The 21079-nt window shown below is 46.6% G+C and overlaps 1 protein-coding gene and 1 long non-coding RNA gene across 3 annotated transcripts in view; both read right to left on the minus strand.

The window, feature by feature from the left end:
- LOC144114817 (uncharacterized) overlaps positions 1 to 15979 on the minus strand; it is a 37795-nt gene extending 21816 nt beyond the window's left edge. The window contains exon 1 of one of the 2 annotated variants that reach the window (XM_077648796.1): positions 15537 to 15979. In XM_077648796.1, coding sequence (XP_077504922.1) covers positions 15537 to 15904 — 368 coding nt within the window. In that variant the 5' untranslated portion in view covers positions 15905 to 15979. The remainder of the gene's footprint in view (positions 1 to 15536) is intronic. The other variant, XM_077648795.1, reaches the window with a different exon arrangement.
- LOC144114818 (uncharacterized) lies at positions 8234 to 14290 on the minus strand. Its single transcript, XR_013311131.1, has 3 exons — positions 13660 to 14290; positions 13073 to 13167; positions 8234 to 12451 (listed from the first exon to the last, which is right to left on the minus strand). It is a non-coding gene; the product is annotated as an uncharacterized LOC144114818 (long non-coding RNA).
- Positions 15980 to 21079: the final 5100 nt, after the last annotated feature.

Consider the following 21079-nt stretch of genomic DNA (forward strand, 5'->3'; position numbering starts at 1 on the left):
CTCTGGAAGGGGTAGGGGAAGGGGGAGGTGGGGATTTTGAGTACATGCCCACACCATGTGGAAGATATCACAGGTCTCCCCACAGTGCGGGCATCGCCCATCCGTGTTAGGATCGTAATGCTTTAAGATTGCAGGACAGAGCAGAGTACCTGTCTGCAGGCGCCTTAAAGTGCGCTCCTCCGTCTTACTCAGCCCCTTGGCAGGGGCCGGGAAAAGGCGGTGGTTGTCGCTATAATGCGTTATTTCCCTGAATCGCAGCAGCGGCTGGTTAGTCTCCTAGCCAGAAGAGCTGGGATGAGGAGCCCGGTAAATAAGCGCTCGGGCAGCCGCGTCAGCGGCCTCATTACCTCGTACGCCCTGATGGCCAGGAGCCCAAATGATTCTTTTCGGTGTTGGATCACTGCAGTCCGTCTTAGAATGCAAGCAGCTAAGGGGGAGATCTCCCCAGCCAAGTAATGATCACATGCTTTTCGGGAGTCCGTAATGATGATTCTCGAATTGGCGTGGGCGGCAGCAAGCGCTATCGCTACTTCCTCGGCTCGCATAGAATTCGGGGCTCGAAAGGAGAGTCCATCGACGTGCATTTCCTGGTGAACAACAGCGGCCGTGTAAAATCCCGTGGGCGACGGCCCTGCTACGTCTACATAATATACACCGGGTCGGGAGCCGTGTTGTCTCTCAAGAGCCCGAGCCCGCGCTTGTCGTCTGTTTTCGTGTATGTCGGTGTCCATGTTACGAGGGAGCGGGGAGACCCAGAGCATATGGCGCCACAGTACCGGGATACGCTCCGTCTCCTCTGGAGTGCAGTCGTGTTGGATGTGTAAGCGGTTTAGCAGGCGGCGCCCAGGGGCCGTCTGCATGAGCCGCGTGTATTGGTTGACGAGGTGGGCCTCCCGCAGCTCCTGGTAGGAGTTTAGCACCCCCAATGCCTTCAATTTGGCATTAGAGGTAGCCACCGGGAGATCCAGGGCTCGCTTAGTTGCCTTGCGGATGATGGCGTCTATTCGCGCCTCGTCTTGCTTAGTAGTGCGGAGATATGGCACGGCGTAGAGGATCCGGCTAGTCACGAAGGCATAGACGAGCCGAAGCGCGTCCCTGCCTCGCAGACCGCCCCGCTTGTTGGAAACGCGGCGGATCATACGCCCTACCTGTTCGCCTACTCTCTTGAGTTTCACAATGGTGGAGTCCGGTCTGAGTCTGTGGTGAATGAAAAGGCCCAGAATACGGAGCTCCTCCACCTCTCTAATAGGACCTCCTGACAGAGAGATGTGAATTGCTGTCCTATCCTTTGGGTTCGCTCTGACATGCAGAAGCTCTGATTTCGCTGGAGCACATTGGAGCCCACAGTCCATAGCATACGCATCGACTATGGAAGCGGCCTGCTGAAGGCGGGCCTCCATGTCCCCAAGGCTCCCCTCAGTGCTCCAAATTGTAATGTCATCTGCATATAACGCGTGTTGAATGCCTTCCACCCGGGCCAGTTGGCTTGGGAGGCGCATCATAGCTAAGTTGAACAGGAGCGGTGATAACACCGCTCCCTGAGGGGTACCCCGTGTTCCCATCATGTAAGGGCCGTATTCCTCGCCCTCAATCCGAAGGAAGGCCTGGCGATTAGTCAAGAAATCTCTTACATACGCGTAGGCCCTAGCCCCACAATCGGTGGAACTCAAGTTGGCCACGGTGTGACAGCCTGCGCAAGATATCAGACACATTTAGCATAGCGCGTACCACTACTGCTTACCGCCTACCATCCCCCGTCGCTCATAGTGCTTGGTGGCTTGGTTGGTTGGAGGATTGGGGTTACGGATGCGGTATTTGGCTACCCCCTAAGGGAACACGACACAGCACCCGGGAGGAGGAATTGGGAATAAAGGTAGGGAGGAAAGGAAGGATCCTAGTGCGCTGGTTAGTCGCGGCAAGCAAGGAGCGCGCGCTGTTGACGGGAACGTGGCGCCATCTGGCGCCGCCGCCCGGTGATCCTCCACAAGCTGACGGTACGCACTGCCTGCTAAATGTGAAAGAGCGCATCCTTCCTTGGGACCGAAACGAACGCTTATAGATTGAAATGGCTCAATGGGATCGATTACGCAAAGCCGCTCTCAGATACATAGAGAGTAGCCATAAGTGTTGACTGCTAGGTCGTAGGATGTTTAGAGAGAGGCGCAAGGTCCTTCGATGCAAAAAGTAGCCAGAGCCTCTGGAGTATTTTTGTTTTACTTGCTTTACTTTGCTTTTATCTAAGGCAAACAAGTTGGTTTTGTTAATGTAATATAAAACACAAAAACTTGACCAAACGTATCTCTAGTTATTACCACAATGTGAAGTATATTTACTGTTTGTCCAATCATCAAGCTCCCAGTAAGCGAAGTCATATCCGCTGCTAAAAACCGCCATTGCATGGTGACACCGTCAGCGCCACGAATTTGTTTTTGCGAGCTAATTAAAATATTAAAAACCGCTGTATACGCGGTACAACCGATGCTAATAGCATCACTGTATCTCACTCTATGCAACCAATAGGCAAAACAATGCACTGAAAATGTGTTTCGGGGCCCCTTTAAGGTTTCAGGGGCCGGACCCTGAAGTTTATTTCATATCTTGCAATTGTTTTTTAATACTCTCTAACTGGCCGTACGTCAAGGTCTGCGTGACGCACCGCCATCCTGCTCCTTCATATACTCATCATTATCATCATCATCGTCACCAGCCTGACTATGCCGTTACATTCCCCTGACAAAAATGGTCCATAGACAGTCTATAGACTTCTTGTAGACTCTATTGCCTTCCTATAGATATTTCTTTTTGTCTATTCATAGTCAACAGACTGTCTATTGACAGTCTACTAAAACTGTATGGCCATAAATCTATAGATTCTCGATAGACTGTCTATAGGATTGGAATTGTTTATAGACTGTTCTCTACTGTTTCTTTAAAGAGCGCCTATAGACTTTATAAGCAGAATTATGTGGACAGTCTATAGACTCTGAAACAATATTTGTAAGGGTCGGGCATCCGTCCGACTGTATTAGCGTCGTCGTCGGCAAGGCTCACCTGTTGGAAACCAACACTAAGCTGCTTCGGGATGGTTCCAAGCCACGCGATAAGAATCGCTCCCACGTTCCCGACCGGAGTACCCGACAGCGTCGCCCGGGTGGATTCCGGGAACCAAGTAAGTGAAGCGGAGGCGCCGCCGTAGCGAACCAGCGCCAATTATTTTTCCCAAATGTCCGTGACTAAGCTGAGGGAACTAATGTGGCCTCATTCCCGGTAGAAGACGTTCAGGGTGGGGATACGGCAACAAGCTGGAGGTCGTCCGCTAATCTTCGCTGGCATGGCAAAAGACGAAGCGACTCCTTCCAGCTTCTTGACCCGACCCTGCGATCTTGGCCGGCGCGTCGGCTGACATCTAAAGAGCAGGTGCCGACGGTGCGAGGGATCTTTCGGCTGGCTGCGAGATCATCCCCTCCGCAGTCGGCGTGGACCCGAGGGCATCCTCCTCTCTCCCTTGCTCGACACATAACGAGGGCGTCTCCCTGTGTGTGGTGGTGCGTGTTTTTGCGCGATAATTCGTTTTTGGCCACTCCCACCCTGGCGGAGACATCAACCTGAGGAATTTAGGGATGAATTAGATAAAAACTGGACGGCCAGTGCATTGAATTATGCTCCCTTTTAGTGCTCCTTCTGGATGCTCCATTTTTGGGATCCATGTTCTATTTTGGGATCCTCCATTATGATCCTACCTTAAGATCCTCTCCTCGGAGAGAAGTTCCTTTTGATCTCTATCCATGTATATAATGTAATTAAACCCACTCGTAACCTTCCTCCCATCATCCAACTTCTTTAACTCGTCGGCAGTCCTGTCCTGGTGGTGGTGGCGGTGTTCGGAGCAAGCGTCGTTCCTGACCCAGAGCCCCACCAGAGTGCGACACCGAGCCTGCTCCCCGCCCCCTCCATCCAACAACTGGTGGCAGCGGTGGGATTGAAGCGCCATTCCCATCAGCCCACTGCCGGGCAAAGGCCTCTCCCAAAGCCATGACAAGATCGTAAGACCCGCCAATCCCGTTTTCAATCTGGAGGTATCTAATGCCATAGGGCTGAAGCGAGAATCCTTCTAAAAAATCCTTTGGACAACGTCAAAGACAAAAAAAAACTGCGTCCCAGCAGTCAGAGAAAACATGCTCAATCCTTTCATCCTTTTTACGCAGAAAGACTCCCCACATCACAAATAATGCGTTCTGCTGCAGCCACGTTTTTATGGGAAAAGAGCCGCTGTGTAACAAAAAACTGGAGGGGATACTTATGTAAGCTCCGCCTTAAGGTTATGACGCGATAGTGTAATGCGTCAATTCCCATATATGCAGAGGGTCATTCTCTACTTTGCGTTCAAAGATTCACGGGAGTCCTCGTGGCCCTTTTGGCGCAGTGGTGCAGCGGTTACGCGGTGCTCCACTGCCCTGCGATGGCAGGTGCTCCCAGCGGTGGGTCTTGAACCGTTTATGTTGCCCTTCCCGAGTGACCAATCATTAATTTAACTGCTACCTGCCATGGTTGGCACTTTGCTCACTATACGGTGGGCAGATTGTGGTGCACAGCAAGGTCACGTGACCTAAGCTGCCCACCTGTTGCTTCTCAGGAGTTGGCTGCCTGGGACACCCTACGTACGCCACTCTATTACTCACTCACAACGCTAATGCCGACGCCAGATGTTCTGGGCAGCGGGGTTTTTAACGCTGTCGCTTTAAAAGAAAGCGTTTCCGCTGCAGGAGAAATTGTCTTAACACTCTTTAAAACATCTTCTCTCGGACGTGCACCGTATATTATACTGCATAATGGTGATAGGAAGAGTGATTCAAAAAAATCTTTGAACAGATTTTTCCCAGTCATTGTACTCAGACAATCTGAAGGAAGTTATGTATGCAGAAAATGACAGGACTGCACAACGTCCTGCAAATATCCACTAATTGCTTCTTGAGTACAGTGTGATGTCATGAAAAATGCGGGCAAAACTGTCCAGTCACAGCTGACTACAGAACCTAAAAAAAGATCTCTAGCGTCCTTAAAGAAAAGAAAGTGGTTAACAAACAAACAAACAAATGCACCCTGGCCAATCCCCCACCACGGGTATGTGCACTCACTTCAGAGGCAACAACAACAATAAACCACAACCACCATATGGGGGATCCGCCGAATAAGGTTGGTTCGGCTAGCCCGCTCCCAAAAGAAACCCCACACAAACATTGCAGACGCTCTGTAGAGCTTTTTGTACATTCAGACGCGAACAGTGTAAGACATGAATTGCGCACTATTCTTTGTTGACCAAGAAAACTTTGCATTGCCGTAGCTGAAAACGCTGCCAGACTCGCACTCTGCTCTGGATGTCGTATCTCCATCAGCTAACATCCGTGCGTTATAGGTTCTAAACATACAGCTATAGCAATGCGCGCTAACTTCTAACTTTTGGAAATTAAAATTGGTTGTGGGTAAAGGAAATGGCGCAGTATTTGTCTCGCATCTCGGCGGACACCTGAACCGCAACGCAAGGGAAGGGATGAAGGGGGGACGGAGAGAAGAAACGAAGAGGTGCCGTAGTGGAGGGCACCGGAATATTTTGGGCTGTCTGGGGATCTTTAACGTGCACTGACATCGCACAACACACGGGCGCCTTTGCGTTTCGCCTCAATCGAAACGCTGCCGCCGCGGTCGGGTTCGAACCCGGGTACTGCGGAGTAGTAGCCGAGCGCCCAAACCAGTGAGACATCGCGGCGGGTAACTTTTAGGTGCATGTTTTCTTCTTTGCGATGATGCGTAAGGCACCATTATACATTAATCAACAAGCGGTATTCTCCTAGGACCGCTGAATAATTTATAATAGAATTTCTTCCTCGTGCGATTTCAACAGCCGAACGATGACTGCGACGTCAACGCGTGCTTAGAGGTGACGTGAGGCATGAAAAAGCATCGATATTAAGAGTCACACTAAGCTAGCGCGCATTAGCACGCCTATTTGATTCTTCGTATACTTGCGCAGGCCGCGATTTGGCCAGGAATTTTAAGGATTTTGGCAGTCTTGAATAATTTTTTTCCTGCCCCGTTAGCTCTTGGGGTTATGGCTCCTTTCATGCAGCGCCGTTGTCCTTGCCGTAAAGCAGAATGAGCTGACGCCACGCATGCGTCATTGCAAGGCACGAAGATGATGGGCCAGAATACTGATTGGTCTGAAAACAACGAATGACAGCTGTGGTCTCCGTCTCCATCTGCAGCCCCATCTTCCCTGCCGTTCACTGCATCTGACGTGCTGAACGTCTGTCTTACATGGGGATCATGCGCCAACGTGCGTGACCTGCGTGACCCAATCCCCACACAACTCCCCAACTCCACCTCCATGCCCATCAACTGGTGACTGCACTTGGCTACCACCACCCGGTCGCAAAAAGGCACCCCTTCCCAAAATTACTAAACCATTTCTGCGTTTCCCCTCAAACCCGCTGTTTCAGGAGTAAACGCCCCGTTTTTTTTTTCATTTGCACGTCTTACAGGTGAAGTTGTTCTTTGAAATCAGGAGTGGCAGCTGCCATCAGCAGCTCGTCGTCAGAGCTAACAGCAAGCTGCTAGCTTTTCCTCATAACGCAAGGCATGCTACACCCGTGTGATTACGTTCTGAAAACGCTTACTAGCATCGAGACGCCCGTTCCCAGCACAACGCGTGAAAATATAACAGTGTTTTGTCTAACAAATCTGCTCGCAATAAAATATCATCTGGGGCCAGATTCTCGACATTCGCAAACGCGCCCAGAGCGGGGCGTACCCGTGAGTCCGTGACGTGCATATCGGGGCGGCGCCAAGGGATGTAAGCGCAGAATGGGATGGCAAAAATGGAAAATAAAGTAGGAAAAAATAAATACTGTCGTCAGCTACCTCGTGCCGAGTACAAAAGACTCCAATGCTCTGAAGTCATGCCAGAAGCCATCTGCGGGCGATGGTGCTGAACGCGTCGCGAAAGACCCTGCAAGCCGGTCGTCACGGAAAAAAAGAGTTTGGCTGTAATTATACTTATGAAGCAATACTGCATGAAGCGATCTTCGCGACGCTCCCACTGGTACATCAGCATGAAGCGATGAGACTTGGCGGCAGATCAGCGCGTTTCAGCAGCGTTGCTTAGTTGTGGCCGCTTCTGTGTTCAGTCACCTTGTTTTATGAGACAGTAGGCTTGAGGTAGCAGCCCGTACAGACATCCGACAGCATGAAGGAAAATGAAGAGATGCCCTAAACAACAGCCTTTTCTGTTCCACAGCTCCTCCCAGGCTTTCACTTAGCCATTTAGATCCGTGGATATTTATTAAGCGGCATCGGCAACTTCGAGGAAACCGCTCTCAGCTCACCGCCGAAAGCCATCGCGCAGCACGTCGCCTCGAATTTTCGCCATATGCGGCGATACCGTACATGTAAAATCGGATCAGCGTCCCGGAGAGAGGAACTGGCAGAGAAACGGCTAGCTATCGGCTGTCTATCGTAACCTCAACGCATCTATAACGGCCATCCGTTATAGATTTTAGGAATCGAGGTTTATCAAATTTAACGCTATCCTTGGTTACGTTTGCAAGCGGCCGCACACGAAACGTACACGACTGCGAATCGCGTCAAACGCAACACTCCGAACACGTAGTCTTATTGTCAAAAGCCTCGAATGCGAAACCAAAATAGAGAGAAATTCACTATATCAGGACATACACCTCATTAGCATGCCTTGAGATACTCATCCTTTGCTTTGTTAACATTAAATGTGAAGTGTGCCTGTATGCAGGCTTCACAAAAACTTTATAAAGCACGACACATATCCACTGTGTACAGTGGGAGGTACACTATTCTATTTTAAAAAAAAGCTCTCAACAATGCTACTCGCTTTTAAATGTTTGAAAAGGCCATCAATCTCATTAATTCTGTCTGACATGAGCACATAGCTCTTACCAAAAGTATATAGGCAGCTACACTGCTCGTGTGACACAAGTACGCATCAAATGAGAGGTGAAACAAAATTTGTCATGCACAGCCTGACAATTCCTTTTCTGGAGAACAACTGCATTGTATCTACAGCAGCGCCAAGTAGCTCCTTTCCATGCAGCAAGACTCCTCGTAAAAGGGAAAGGTTTGAGTCAGGAAAAATGTATTCACATATGCTACTCAAGATTGAGGAAGGAGAGGAACACAGAGGCAGAGAGTAACGATGGAAAGTGAAGACATATTACAATGGCTTTAATTTTTACTGCTCAAAGAAACTTCTCATGTGTGACAGAAGTGTTCAAGAAAAGTTCTGTTTTCATGACCATGGTTGTGGTGAGCAAAAAAGAAAAACAGTTCAGGGACAAACAACAAGAAGAAAGTCCGAGATCACTGCGGTAACCTGCATTGGAGGAATGCGAAAGCATGGACACCTCCTCACCACTCTTCCATCAATTACCCATTTTGAGTTTTAAACTTGGCGCCACACTTCATTTTTCACCTTTTGTGCCACGCTTGGCTTCGCTCACACTTCTGGTTTTTCAAATTTGGCGCCACACTTGGCTCTGCCTACTTCATGTGCTTTGAAATTTGGTGCCACTTTTGCTGCAGCCCCACACACTTTTTGGACATGTTTGGCTTAATTATTTACCTAACTAACCCACCTCAAACTTCTGATTTCCTGTACAAGATTTTTTGATGCTCTATCCCATGGTACTTCTTTTCACATAAACCCATTCGTTCGGACGTAATCGTGCGGACAAGATCGTGATGACATGAACCCGCCAACATAGCCATACAATACTTTCGCATTAAGAACGGGCTAAGGGCATCTGTGAAAGGCAAGAAGGAAGTGTCCACCAGATGATTTAAAATCAAGCAAGACAAAATGCAGTTGCGAACATTAAGTATGGTGCGTACAAAAGATTACAGTGCACAGAATATGTTCAGCTGCAGTTACGACAAGAAGTATTATTCATAAAATATGGCAAGGCACATATGTACAGTCAGGCCGGAATGAAATGCAAACAACCATTACGAACAAAAATATTTCATCAGCATGCTTTCAGCTGCAGTATGCAACTAGCTTGATTCACGATTCCGAGTAGAGGATCAATTGAAGTACACATTTATAAACTCTTCCTAAATGGATTTCGCACTGCAAAGTAGAAAACTACGCTATATGGATGTTCACCATTTACTCCGACCTTACTGTACACAGCTGTGTCACTAAATGTGCAGCATGCGTCCCTTCACAAATACCATAGGAACATGCAACCATAGAACCCAAAAAGCAGATCGACAATACATTTCATAAATGCTTGGAAACCTTCTCGGAGCAATTTATCAAGGAAAGAACTTGAAGGTCTTCAAAAGCCAAACAATTTACACTGTCAGCTGGTTGCATGGGACAAGAACCCATCACCACTTTGTATAAGAGCAATCAAATAACACTGTCTATTGGAACATGAAAAGCATAAAGTGCTTAAAAATTTTCCCTGTGAGGTCTCCAGCTGTCACTTTTAAGGAGTGGTAGCTTCATGCATGTGGTGTCACTCTGACTTGTGTGTGCATGGTTGTGTGCAACCATGGTAATGTGGCACATGTACGTACCATATCACCGGAACCTGGTATATAAGGCAGAAATGAACACAAGGGCTTTTTGCCTCTCGCTTCTCAGCCAGCGTGTTCAAGTGCTCCCTTAAGACATGCCATGCCCTAGACAAGACAGTGTATTGCCCATTAATCTTTGCCTTTGTTCCCAGCAGGTAAAAAATATCACTATCTGATTAGGTACCAATGATGGCATAAAGCACTGACTGCCAATTACTGAAGCTTATATGCAACCAAAATGCTTTACTTCATTTAAAAGCCCAACCAACCCAAAGCATTTTCTCCGTGTTCATCCGTAATTGCAGACACTAAGCCCATTTCAACATTCATTCATTTATTCGTTTAATGGTGCTTCAAATGGTCCTTGCTGGGGTACATAAGTACAGGAAACTGAGAAAGTAGGAGATAAATAACGTTTACACAATGGAAAAAGCACGGACAGCAGACTAGAAAACACAAGTATAGCAGTATTATGGGAAGGGCAGATCAACACACGTAATAATTTTTTCAGTCAATGCTTAAAGTGCACAAGATTGTAGCGGTGAACTGCATCAGCACGAAGGGAATTGCAGTGCTTGGCTATGTGAACAAATAAAAATTCAGATGCACAGTGGTGTGTGCACACAAAGGGTAAACTGCTTTTTTAGCGTGATTAAGTGTGTAATTCATGAATTACACAAACACTTCATCTCTAATATAATAGTATAAAAGGCTGCAAAATGCATAATTTTTGGCCTGCTGAAAAATTACCTTATTCTACTTCCGTATTGGCAATTTTATTTTCAAGGTAAAACAGAAGTATCATAGCAAAGCAAGGCAGGCTTTTTTGTTTGCACACTCAGAACTAAAAACATTTTTCACACAACCAGATATCACCAGTGCTGGACTGCATGTGGGATCAGCAAAAGTTTTAAGAAGCGACTTCGTCAGATGCGCGGCTGTAGAAAAACGGTATGGAAAGCCGGCGCAAATCACAGTAACTGAGAGTTTATTTGGGAGCAAGACAAGCTCCTATGCCTAAGAGTAGTGAGGTGTGTTTTTCGCCCACAGTCTACACTTCTTGGGAGGAAACACTGGTGAAATTATCTAATTTCATCACTCTTCCATTCATGCTGGAATATATTATGCAGCCTAAGTGCAATTCATTATCAAGTGCAACATTAAATATTGGCTAGTGTGGCTCGTACACACAGGCATGAATTTTTTTCGACAGAGCTGCATTCCATAAACATCAAAGTGGAGAAACCAACAGCACCTTTGCTAAACTGTAAAATGGCACCATGTTCATCATCGATGGCTCAATCATACTAAGAGTGAAGAGGGTAAGCAGGTTGTCTGCAGTTTTCCTTAAAATCACCAAACAGCATCAGCAACTTCCATGGAGCAAAGTGCAAATGGCTGAGTCAGTGAAAGTGGGATCTCACACACTGCCACGGGCACACAGGTGAATCACATGCATACAAGGTTGAGAGCCCAGGTAAAAAAAAAAGATCTAATTTCAAGTTTGATTACTGTGGTGGAAATCATACCCTTCCAGCTGGAAAGCATTCAAGTCCAGCTGCAAAATGTCTTTTGCAGCTTAATTAATGACACACAAATTATGTCCAACTGGATAAATTATACTTCCAGTTGGCTTCAGCTGAATTAATGAAGAATTTGTCGATTTCCGTCAGGCGTACCCACTCCGACTAGAAAAGCTAAGAATGGTTAGCCTATCAAGACTCTGTCCAAGTCTTGCATTTTCATCAGGAATTTAATGACCACGAAACAATTGCCTGACTTTTCCCTCAAGAAAAATAGTTCTTTGCTATGTAACTACATGCAGCATAAGAAAGAAGCAGTCTAAAGCAAGCACAGAGGCAACCAAATGCCACGAGCCAAAGCATCTTGCGATATTGTCACACAAACAATGCCACACAAGATGTGTTCCACCCTGAAGACATGATGTAAATGACTACAGACATAGTGACCATGCTGTATGCTGGGCACGTTGTGGACTGCACGCTCTCCACAAGCTCAAAAGCAAACAGAAAATCAGAGGTGAAAGCATGTTCAGTAAATACTCTGGTGCTAGAAGGAAAACATTTTGGTGCCTTCCTGTTTTTCACTGAACTGAAGCACCGAATAAAATCTGCGGCGTGTATAAGCAGAACACATAAGGAGGCGCCAAACCAATTAATGGCATTTCTTCACCATCACAAAAGGAAGTGTTGAAGCACACACTTATCAAGTTGGCAGGCGGTAGGCGGAAAACACTTGGCACACTTTCCGACTCACGAAAAACTGCAGTACCAAGAACACTGATCTTTATTGTGATGCATACAATTAATAAGTTGAAAGACAGAAATATGGTCCCGTTTATAGAAGACCGCCAAAGTGATAACTTCACCAGCTTCCTTGCTGTATGCTATCAAACTTGAAGCAGAGAAAATGTACATACACTGATTGCTTGGGCAACAGCTACACGAGAAAACAACCGAGTGCGATTCCCAAACACAGTCACTGTCTGTCAGGCAAAATACAAATGGTACTATGTCCTGCTCCATGTTGTAGATGTTGGTGCTCCTGCTATTATCACCACCCTCCGGTGGTGTCATGGTCCTGCAGCCGAGTGTGGATGAATATATTGTGTTGCACAATGCAAGCTGTGCAGATGTTCGAAGAGAACCCTTGACCATGTCGTACAGCACTCGGCACCCTTGCAGACATGTCATGTAATCATTCAGGAGCCTGGTATAGCCACCCACCTAGGTAGTCAGTCCTGCCGAGAGGTGAGCGAAGACGAATCTGGCATCAGGGCTCTGAACACATGAGACCCCATGGTGAGACCGGTGCGCCACATCTGCACAAGGTGCATACATCACCTGGATGTTAATCCTGTGCACTGAAATCATTGAATGGGCTAAACATTGCGCTCCCTAATATGTGAAATTGTTGAAGCTGCAAGCTCCACTGCAGTCTAGTTTTACATACGAATGTAAAATGTAATGCCCTGTGCAAAACCAATCATTAGTACCGAAACGAACTGTTTCCATAATAGTTGCAGGTACTTGATGGCAGATTTCCCAAACTGATGGGAAAAAATAATTATTAGAGTCTTTTTATACTCAAAGGAAACCACTACACAATGCATTGCAGGGAAGGGCACAAGCTCAATTATTTATGACCACCTTGAGTTTCGGGCTGATCAAATGAGGCTGCCGTGACACTGTGGTCAGCAAGAGCAATCTAAAGCCACCAAACAACACGTATGACCCACACCTATCTATACTCTCATCTGAAAATTATAGACATGATTCATTAACACTATTTTGATATGCACGCTCTATTTATGCTGTCCTTCTTTCCTCAATAAACTGTATATATAAAAATGAAATCAGATATCACTAGCCATATGCAATCTTACTCCAGGTAAACACATTATCCCTTCATGCCTGCCACAACACACTAAGCATTTGCTCACCAGTTGCATGATTTACATGCGGGCAGTACAGGAGAATGAAGAGATATTCCACACATACTTATGTGCTGGAACCTTCAACGGCAGGCACAGCACACCTGTAGAAAGAAATGCACAAGACTCATATCTTTGTTTTCCGCGTGCCCTTACAGAAATAATTTTTTTCTCCCTTATGCGGTCATTTCCACGTGACTGCTATCAACACTGCTATGAAAAATTCAGCTTGAGCAGCGTAATCACTTTTATGTGCTTTATTAATAATGCTTAAGCCCGGTTATAGTAAACTTTTTAAGCTGTCACGCAATTTTTTTTGCACACTTATGGAAACGACTTCTCCCTGCTGATTTCACCTATGCTTCCTTTCACATTCACCGACACTAAAATCCAACAAATTGTCCAGCGCACTGGCATTCTAGTCTTTGTTTTCTCAGTTTGGCGCTGTGTGCAAAAACTGAAGCACAGTATGGTGCACAAAGCAACGCGAGATGCCGAATAGAAATTTTGGATTCGAAGCATACGTCCTCAACATACTCAATTCCAGCCTGCATGCAAAAGGAATGAGGATGAGACTGCACAAATTGTTTCCTTACCTCAATGATGCTGGAGACGATGTCCCGTTGTACCTTTCCCGGCAGGCGTTCACGCTGTCTTGCTTACACCGCTGTGATCAGATAGTGCGCCAGTGCACACGGATGTCTCGTCGAGAAGACAGACACATTCCTGGAGTTTGTTGCTCGGCAGCGCGAACATCTGTCGTGTCATCCACACATCACGAGCGCAAAGCCCATCCGTTCAACGACGTTCACGGCAGGCGATCGCACCTCACAGCTCGACAGTTCGGCACTGCTCACTGCAATGCATCCTTGCATAGCCACCACATCATACGTCTCGTCAGGTCACAGACGAGCTGTCTAGTCCGACACAACTCGACAGCATCGTGGTGCTCGCGAAAGTCGATCACCTCTCGCAGTTTTAGGGTTTAATGGAGGACGAAGAAATGCAACGAGCATCAAAACTCATCAAAGCGCTCTGCCGGCCGGCGCCGCCATTGCCACACTACATTAACCGTACGGACCGATGATTTCTCAGTGCGAGCGAAGGGTTTGGGCGAGAGAGCAGTTAGCGCCCCTATGCGGCTGCAAATTTAACGCCTCGCTATTAAATGCTCTCAAACGCTGCTAATTTAAGATGTGCCCTTATGACGCCATTTCATTGCACAACAAGTCTTTTATAAGCTGAGGTTTGGGTTCACATAAATACCTGTTAAACTGCGGCGACATAACGCCGAATAAATCAGCGTTTCATTCACTCATTTGCATGATTCGGGTACATTGCAGCAGGGCGAAATTATGGCGGCGAATTCGAAGCCCCCGGTTTCGAACTCGACCGCGGCGGCTGCGTTTTGGTTGAGGCGAAACGCTAAGGCGCCCGTGTGCTGTGCAATGTCAGTGCACGTTAAAGATCCCCAGGTGGTCGAAATTATTGCGGAGCCCCCAACTAGGGCCCCTCTTTCTTCCTTTCTTCTTTCACTCCCTCATTTATCCCTTCCCTTACGGCGCGGCTCAGGTATCAGTCGATATGTGAGACAGAGAATGTGCCATTTCCTTTCCCCAAAGACCAATTATTATTATTATTAACCCGAGCGCGGCGGCAGCGTTTCGATGGAGGAGAAACGCATAGGCGCCTGTGTGCTGTGCGATGTCAGTGCACGTTAAAGATTACCTGGTGGTCGAAATTATTCCGGAGCCGTCCGCTAGGGCACCTCTTCCTTCCTTTCTTCTTTTAGTTCCTCCTTTATCCCTTCCCTAACAGCACAGCTGAAGTGTCAGCATAGACTGTGCCATTTCCTTTCCCCAAAAAACAATTTTCATTTGAGCCTGTTTTGCCAATGGCGGCCCATTGTATATATGGTGAAACGTCAGTTTGACATCACTCCATAATACGTGCTTATCACGTATTTCACGTGACAGTGTTGCAGCAATCAGACTTTAGGAAGCGCCTATTTCTAGTACGCAGCTGTTCTCTCCAAATTGCAAGGTCGACCGCATGTGTTCTCATACGTACCACATGTAGCTTCTTTTGCTCACCACGATCATACATAATAACCTTCCGGGCACCAAGAACAGCGCTCCTAAAAATCTATTTTCGACGCCACGTCAAACTGACGTCGACGCGAAAAGAGCGTCTGTAACTGTAGAAAGTGACGCACACGGTGACGCTGACTGACACATCTGAGAGCCAATCAGAGAAGAAACATGGCGCCGACAGGCGAATGTGAATATCGAGAATAGGGCCCCTGGATACTTCTGAACTAGAGCTGGTGGGACCTGCATGACGACCGGCTGAACCTGCACACGCGCCCTGACCGAAGGCATTGAATACAGGGTTCGGAGAAGAAGCCTAGAGAAAAATCCCGCAAGTGCATCAAAGCCGCTCGGCAGAGTAGAAGGCTTCGAAGCAAACTCACCGTGCAGGTTTCGGGGGACGGCTGACGGCTGTGACCGGCTGCGTGTATTTCTGCGCAGGCGCTTCTCGGAGCTTAAGCACCACTTCGCCTTTGCCACGGAGGTGGTGGTGGTCACCCGCGGCTTGTCCTCCGATGGTGCTTCGTGGCCACAAGGCGACGAAGCGCTTGGCGAGCTCGAAGTCCGGTGGCTGCCCCCATGGCCGCGTGGCACAGGTTGCGATGTTCCGGCAGGTCTCAAGGCAGCTGTCAGCTCTTTGGCCAAGATCGTTCTGCATCGCGAGCTTGAGTTTAGAACCATTCCGATGGAGCTGAGCAGCCGACTGGTCGGGAAGGACGTTGTGGATGCACATAGCTTGACGGTGCCTCATGATGGAACGGCTCTAAAGAAAAGATGGCGTGCGTTCGATGTCTCGTGCAGCTCGAGCAGCCGACTCGAGATGATGATATCTTCGGTATTAATGGCATATACCGACCGCGGCCGATTGTTGTTGTAACCGTCATACAATGGCACATGCCCACATAAGGGGATTGGCCACGAATTGGGGTGCACGGAGTTTTTCAGATAAATATTTCCTGGACGAAAATAAAATGAATATTGAGGAAGGAAGAAGTAAACAAACAGGAACAGCGAAACGAAGCTGGAAATGCATAAAGCAGGCAGGAGATCGAGACTGATGTTTATAGCCAAATGGTTAAATGTAATGATACTTATAATAAAAATAATATTGTAAAAAAATATTACCAAGGTCGCCGATTTAATTCCAATAAAAAATTTTGGGCGCCAGCAAAAACAGACTTGACCCGCCGCGATGGCTCAGTGGTTATCGCGCTCGGCTACTGATCCGGAATTCCCGGGTTCGAACCCGACCGCGGCGGCTGCGTTTTTATGGAGGCAAAACGCTAAGGCGCCCGTGTGCTGTGCGATGTCAGTGCATGTTAAAGATCCCCAGGTGGTCGAAATTATTCCGGAGTCCTCTACTACGGCACCTCTTTCTTCCTTCACTCCCTCCTTTATCCCTTTCCTTACGGCGCGGTTCAGGTGTCTGCCGATATACGAGACAGATCCTGCGCCATTTCCTTTCGGCAAAAACCAATTATTATTAATATTAAAAACAGACTTGTGGCTGTACCAAAGTATTGTGGCTCCGAACGACAATATGACTGGGCTGCTCGAACAAAAGGCCAAGCTCTTGAAGTGGTTTCTCTAAAAACCGTCTTCTCATGGTGTACCGGCGACAATACCAAAAAATATGGTCTATGGTTTCGTGCACACCATAGAATACGCAGACGGGTATAAGTGCCAACCCAGACCTGTGCAAATAAAAATTTAAGGGTGGGATCCGGCAGCAGAGCCTTGGCAGAGATACCTCAAGCCGCCGTGAATGGCATGACTGCCTGCTCCACGAATACCTCAGGTGCAGGTAATCATCAGATCTTAAAAGAGATCCAGTTGTCATTCTTAACAAAGTCTGTCTTCGAAACCTCGCTGCTCTGATGTACACTGTATCCGGAACAATAAGTAGCACGGGGCCATTGAGGGACCCCTTTGCCAGGCAGTCCACAACTTCATTGGCTGTCACACTGCTATGACTTGGCACCCATATCATGTGAACAAGACTCAAAATGCGGAGGGAGTAATGAATGGAAGGTGTTTAAGATTGGCGAATCCACAGCCAAAGCAAGGGACGAACACAAAGAAAGAGAGTCTGTAATGACAGCCACTGAAGAGAAAGCTGGCTCTAATTTTCGAAGAACAAGCACCACTGCCAGAAACTTCGCTTGGAAAATTGGGGTGTAGTCGGGAAGCCGCACAGAAAAAGACCAATCTAGAAGCGGATAATATATTCCCGCCCCAGCATTTTCATCACATTGAGAGGTGGTCAGTAACTATCAATAAGCTAATAGGTATGCTTTGTAAATGGTCTTCTAATAATCCATTTAAAATGCGGGGTGGTCAATGCTTAGCGCTTTACGGGAAATATCATAATAGATAGTTTCTACAGAGGACCCACTGTTTTTTGTCGGAAGGATGGTATACAAAAGAACATTTAAAGGATCAAGCAAATTTTGTACCATAACTACCTGCGGGGTATGAAATCTAGGCCAGTGGACTCCAAAAAAGGAAGTCAGCTGGCAACAAAAAACAGACAAGGAGTGGTGTAAATCTGATTCATATATCTTTAGGTACGTCTGAACAGTTAGGGACTGAAATATAGATAACAAAGGAGGAATACAGGCTTCAACATAAAGCATGTTATTGGCCATAAATTTGTCGAGGCCAAGGCACAACTCATGCACTTCCCGCTCCAAAAGAACGAGCAGGCGAATTTTGTACGCAGCCGTACCAGAAAACAGCACAGATCAAAATTCTAAAATCGTTCGAACATACAAAACATAAATCAGAAAAAGTGCATCTCTCCGCATTCCAGACCGGGGATTACTTATTTACACAACATGCCCACAGCATGATCGAGCCCCTTTCACTGCAACACATGGTCAATGTGAGAGCGCCATGTGAGGCTCTCATCATAGATGACACCAAGATATTTTACTGACTTAACTGGAATATTTTGTCACTGGTAAATGAGAGACAGATGAACAGGATCGTTCATTTGAAAAACAAGTACAGCGCACTTGTTTACATTTCATCTCACACGCAAGCCACACAACCAACTTTCAAGCAAATTCCAGTACGATTGCAGGCGCACATGGAGGGATTGAATGTCACGTGCAGCAGCGAAAAATGCAATGTCGTCCGCATAGACGTACATGTGAATGTGTTGATGGCTGGGAACAGAGCTCATTAGAATATTAAAGAGCACAGGCGACAGGACTGGCCCTTGTGGAACACCTCTGGATTGTTTATATCTTCCAGAATTGACACCATGTAGTATAAAAAAAACTGCCTGTTTTCAAGGAACGCAGACATCCACGCAAGTAATTCGGAAACTGCAGAGTATATAATCTTTGCAATAATATGTAGCGTTCTATGCTGTCATAAGCTTTGGCTACATCTAATGTCACCAACACAGCATGCATTTATCGGTGCCGCGCAAAAATACGACTCTCAAGATCGGTGTGGGCATTCCATATGGAACATTTTTGACGGAAACCACTTTGACAGGGACTAAGGATATTATTGCAGACCACAAACTCTGAAACACGTATGAATATTACCCTTTCAATTAACTTAACCACATTTGATGTCAATGAAATGGGTCTAATATATTGTCCAGAGAATAGCCACCATCATTGTTTTTAAGTAAAGGGATCACTATGGTGAGTTTCCAGTCAGGAGGAATCCATGCATGCTTGAATTAAGCAGCTATAATAAGGAGGTAGGGGATTCCTCAAAGAGTATCCTTAAAATTTTGATTTTACCCTATCAGAACCAGGAGTAGCATTTGGTGACGTCAACACTATCTGGGAAAGTTCAGGAAGGGTAATAGGGGGGACATGCTGAATCTGGTCCACTGACACCACAAATGCAGAGAGCAAAGGAAGTACCGATGAGAAACGCTGCTCTAATCCTTTGGCAATTGTCTCAACTGTGTCTATTGCTTCTTGCGGGGTCAAAACACATGAGGGTTAATTTTCTGAAACCGGAATCTTTTTCTGCGATCTTAAGAATCCGAAAAGCGCGCGACGATCTCCCGATTTTGATAAAAAATCAAAATGCTCGGATTCATAATTTTGTTTTGCTTGTGAGATTGTGCATTTAAAAGTAGCCGCAATGAACTTATAATCATGCCAATATTTAGGGCACCGATTCTGTAGGAGCTTCTTCTATGCAGCCTTTCTGCGTCTGTAATCCCGCGAGCAATCTGCATTCCACCATCTAGCTGAAGTGTTCCCCCTTGATGTACGGATCAAAAATTCGGACTTCTTTCGGCATTCCTCAATAGCCAAGCATATGCCTTTTGCTGTATGCTCTTCAGCAGAATTAACTGCTGAAGCAAAAGTGGAGCGCAAAGTGGACTGAAACTGGTCATAATTTATATATGGCCTCAACTGAGGGCACGCCGGAGTTAAGCGGCAATTAACATCAAAAACGATAGGTATGTGATCCCCAGATGCTCCGCAGTCGACCAACTGAGTACAGGAACACAAGGGCTGGTGAAAGTTAAATCTAACACGGATCGAATTTGTGCGTGGAGAAATGTGGCCGAACCCGGATTCATACACGAAAGGTTATCAGTAACCCAATCCCAAAGGCGCTTACCACAGAAATCTGTCTTAAAGCCCCACGACACATGATAAGAATTAAAGTCGCCGGTTAAAGAGAACTGACTACTGACAATTAAGGAGCAGGAGATCTAGCAACCTGGTTTCTGCACACCTCAAGGAATATATCCATTCACAAATGAAAAGGGATAACACCCTGGAACTTCATAATCTAAAGCCAATAACTCACAGTATATAGTAGAGTACTGAAAAGTAATCTTATCGCTGTGACAAAATTTAGAAAAAACTAGTATGAGTAAGCCTCCTCCTCTTGACTGTCGATCTTGTCGAAATGAATAATTTTGCAAATGAGTGTTTTTCAGATGTAAGCCAAGTTTCTTGTAAAATAATTGTCTGGATTATGTTGAGGTATAAGGAACAGTAAGTCTGTTGAAGCTGAAAGAAGTGACCGACAGTTCCACTGGAGAACTCTTAACATCCCTATTGTTGAGAAATCCGGGCAGTAGCAACTGCCTGCCCTAAAATAGTTTCTTTTGGCTTGAAGCCAATCTGTTGCTTCTTTGATTTCAGCTGAGGATGTGGAGAAGGGTTAGACATAGGGGATCCGCTGCGTTGGGGGATTCGCGGGTCCGAATCCACCATCTCGGCATCATGAATAATTTGAGCGTTATCTGAATTAGTGGACCGAGGAAGTGGCGAAACAGCAGTAGCTTATTCCTGGGGCTCACACTGCCCAGGCAAGGAATGTTGGGTCATTACTGAAGGAATGGCTGACATGACAGAAGTCATTCCAATTTGCATGGCCTGGGTAATCTGCATTGCCAGAGCATTAGATATGCACTCTGTGACAGTGGACACTATCCCGTCAACCATCTTAGCCATAGAGGCTTCCACATTCACTCTGTGACAGCGGACACTATCCTGTCAAACATCTTAGCCACAGAGGCTTCCACAGCAGTGACTGTTGGCTGAGAGATAGACGAATCTAGTGTCACTCCTGAACGGGGTGACACACCTGCATAGCCGTGAGCTCTTTCATTTCTGATATTGCCTCGCGATGCGAACAGCGTTTGTGGTCGGTTATGTCTAGAATTTGCAATTCATGATCCCGAGAATCGATCCCCTATTGGAAAAAAGGGAACGATGGGAATATTGGAAACCACAATCCACCATCTTGGTGGATTATGGTAATGGAAAACACGTTGGGAGCACTGGGCACGGTGGAATGTCAGATCATTGGGCAGATTGGGATGATCGGGCATATTAGGATGATCGGGCATGTTGGGATGATAGAGCATGTTGGGATGATCGGACACTGTTGGGAACACCAGCATAGTAAATAAATGATATGGGACAAT

Source organism: Amblyomma americanum, chromosome 1, assembly GCF_052857255.1.
Source record: "Amblyomma americanum isolate KBUSLIRL-KWMA chromosome 1, ASM5285725v1, whole genome shotgun sequence".
Lineage (NCBI taxonomy): Eukaryota > Metazoa > Arthropoda > Arachnida > Ixodida > Ixodidae > Amblyomma > Amblyomma americanum.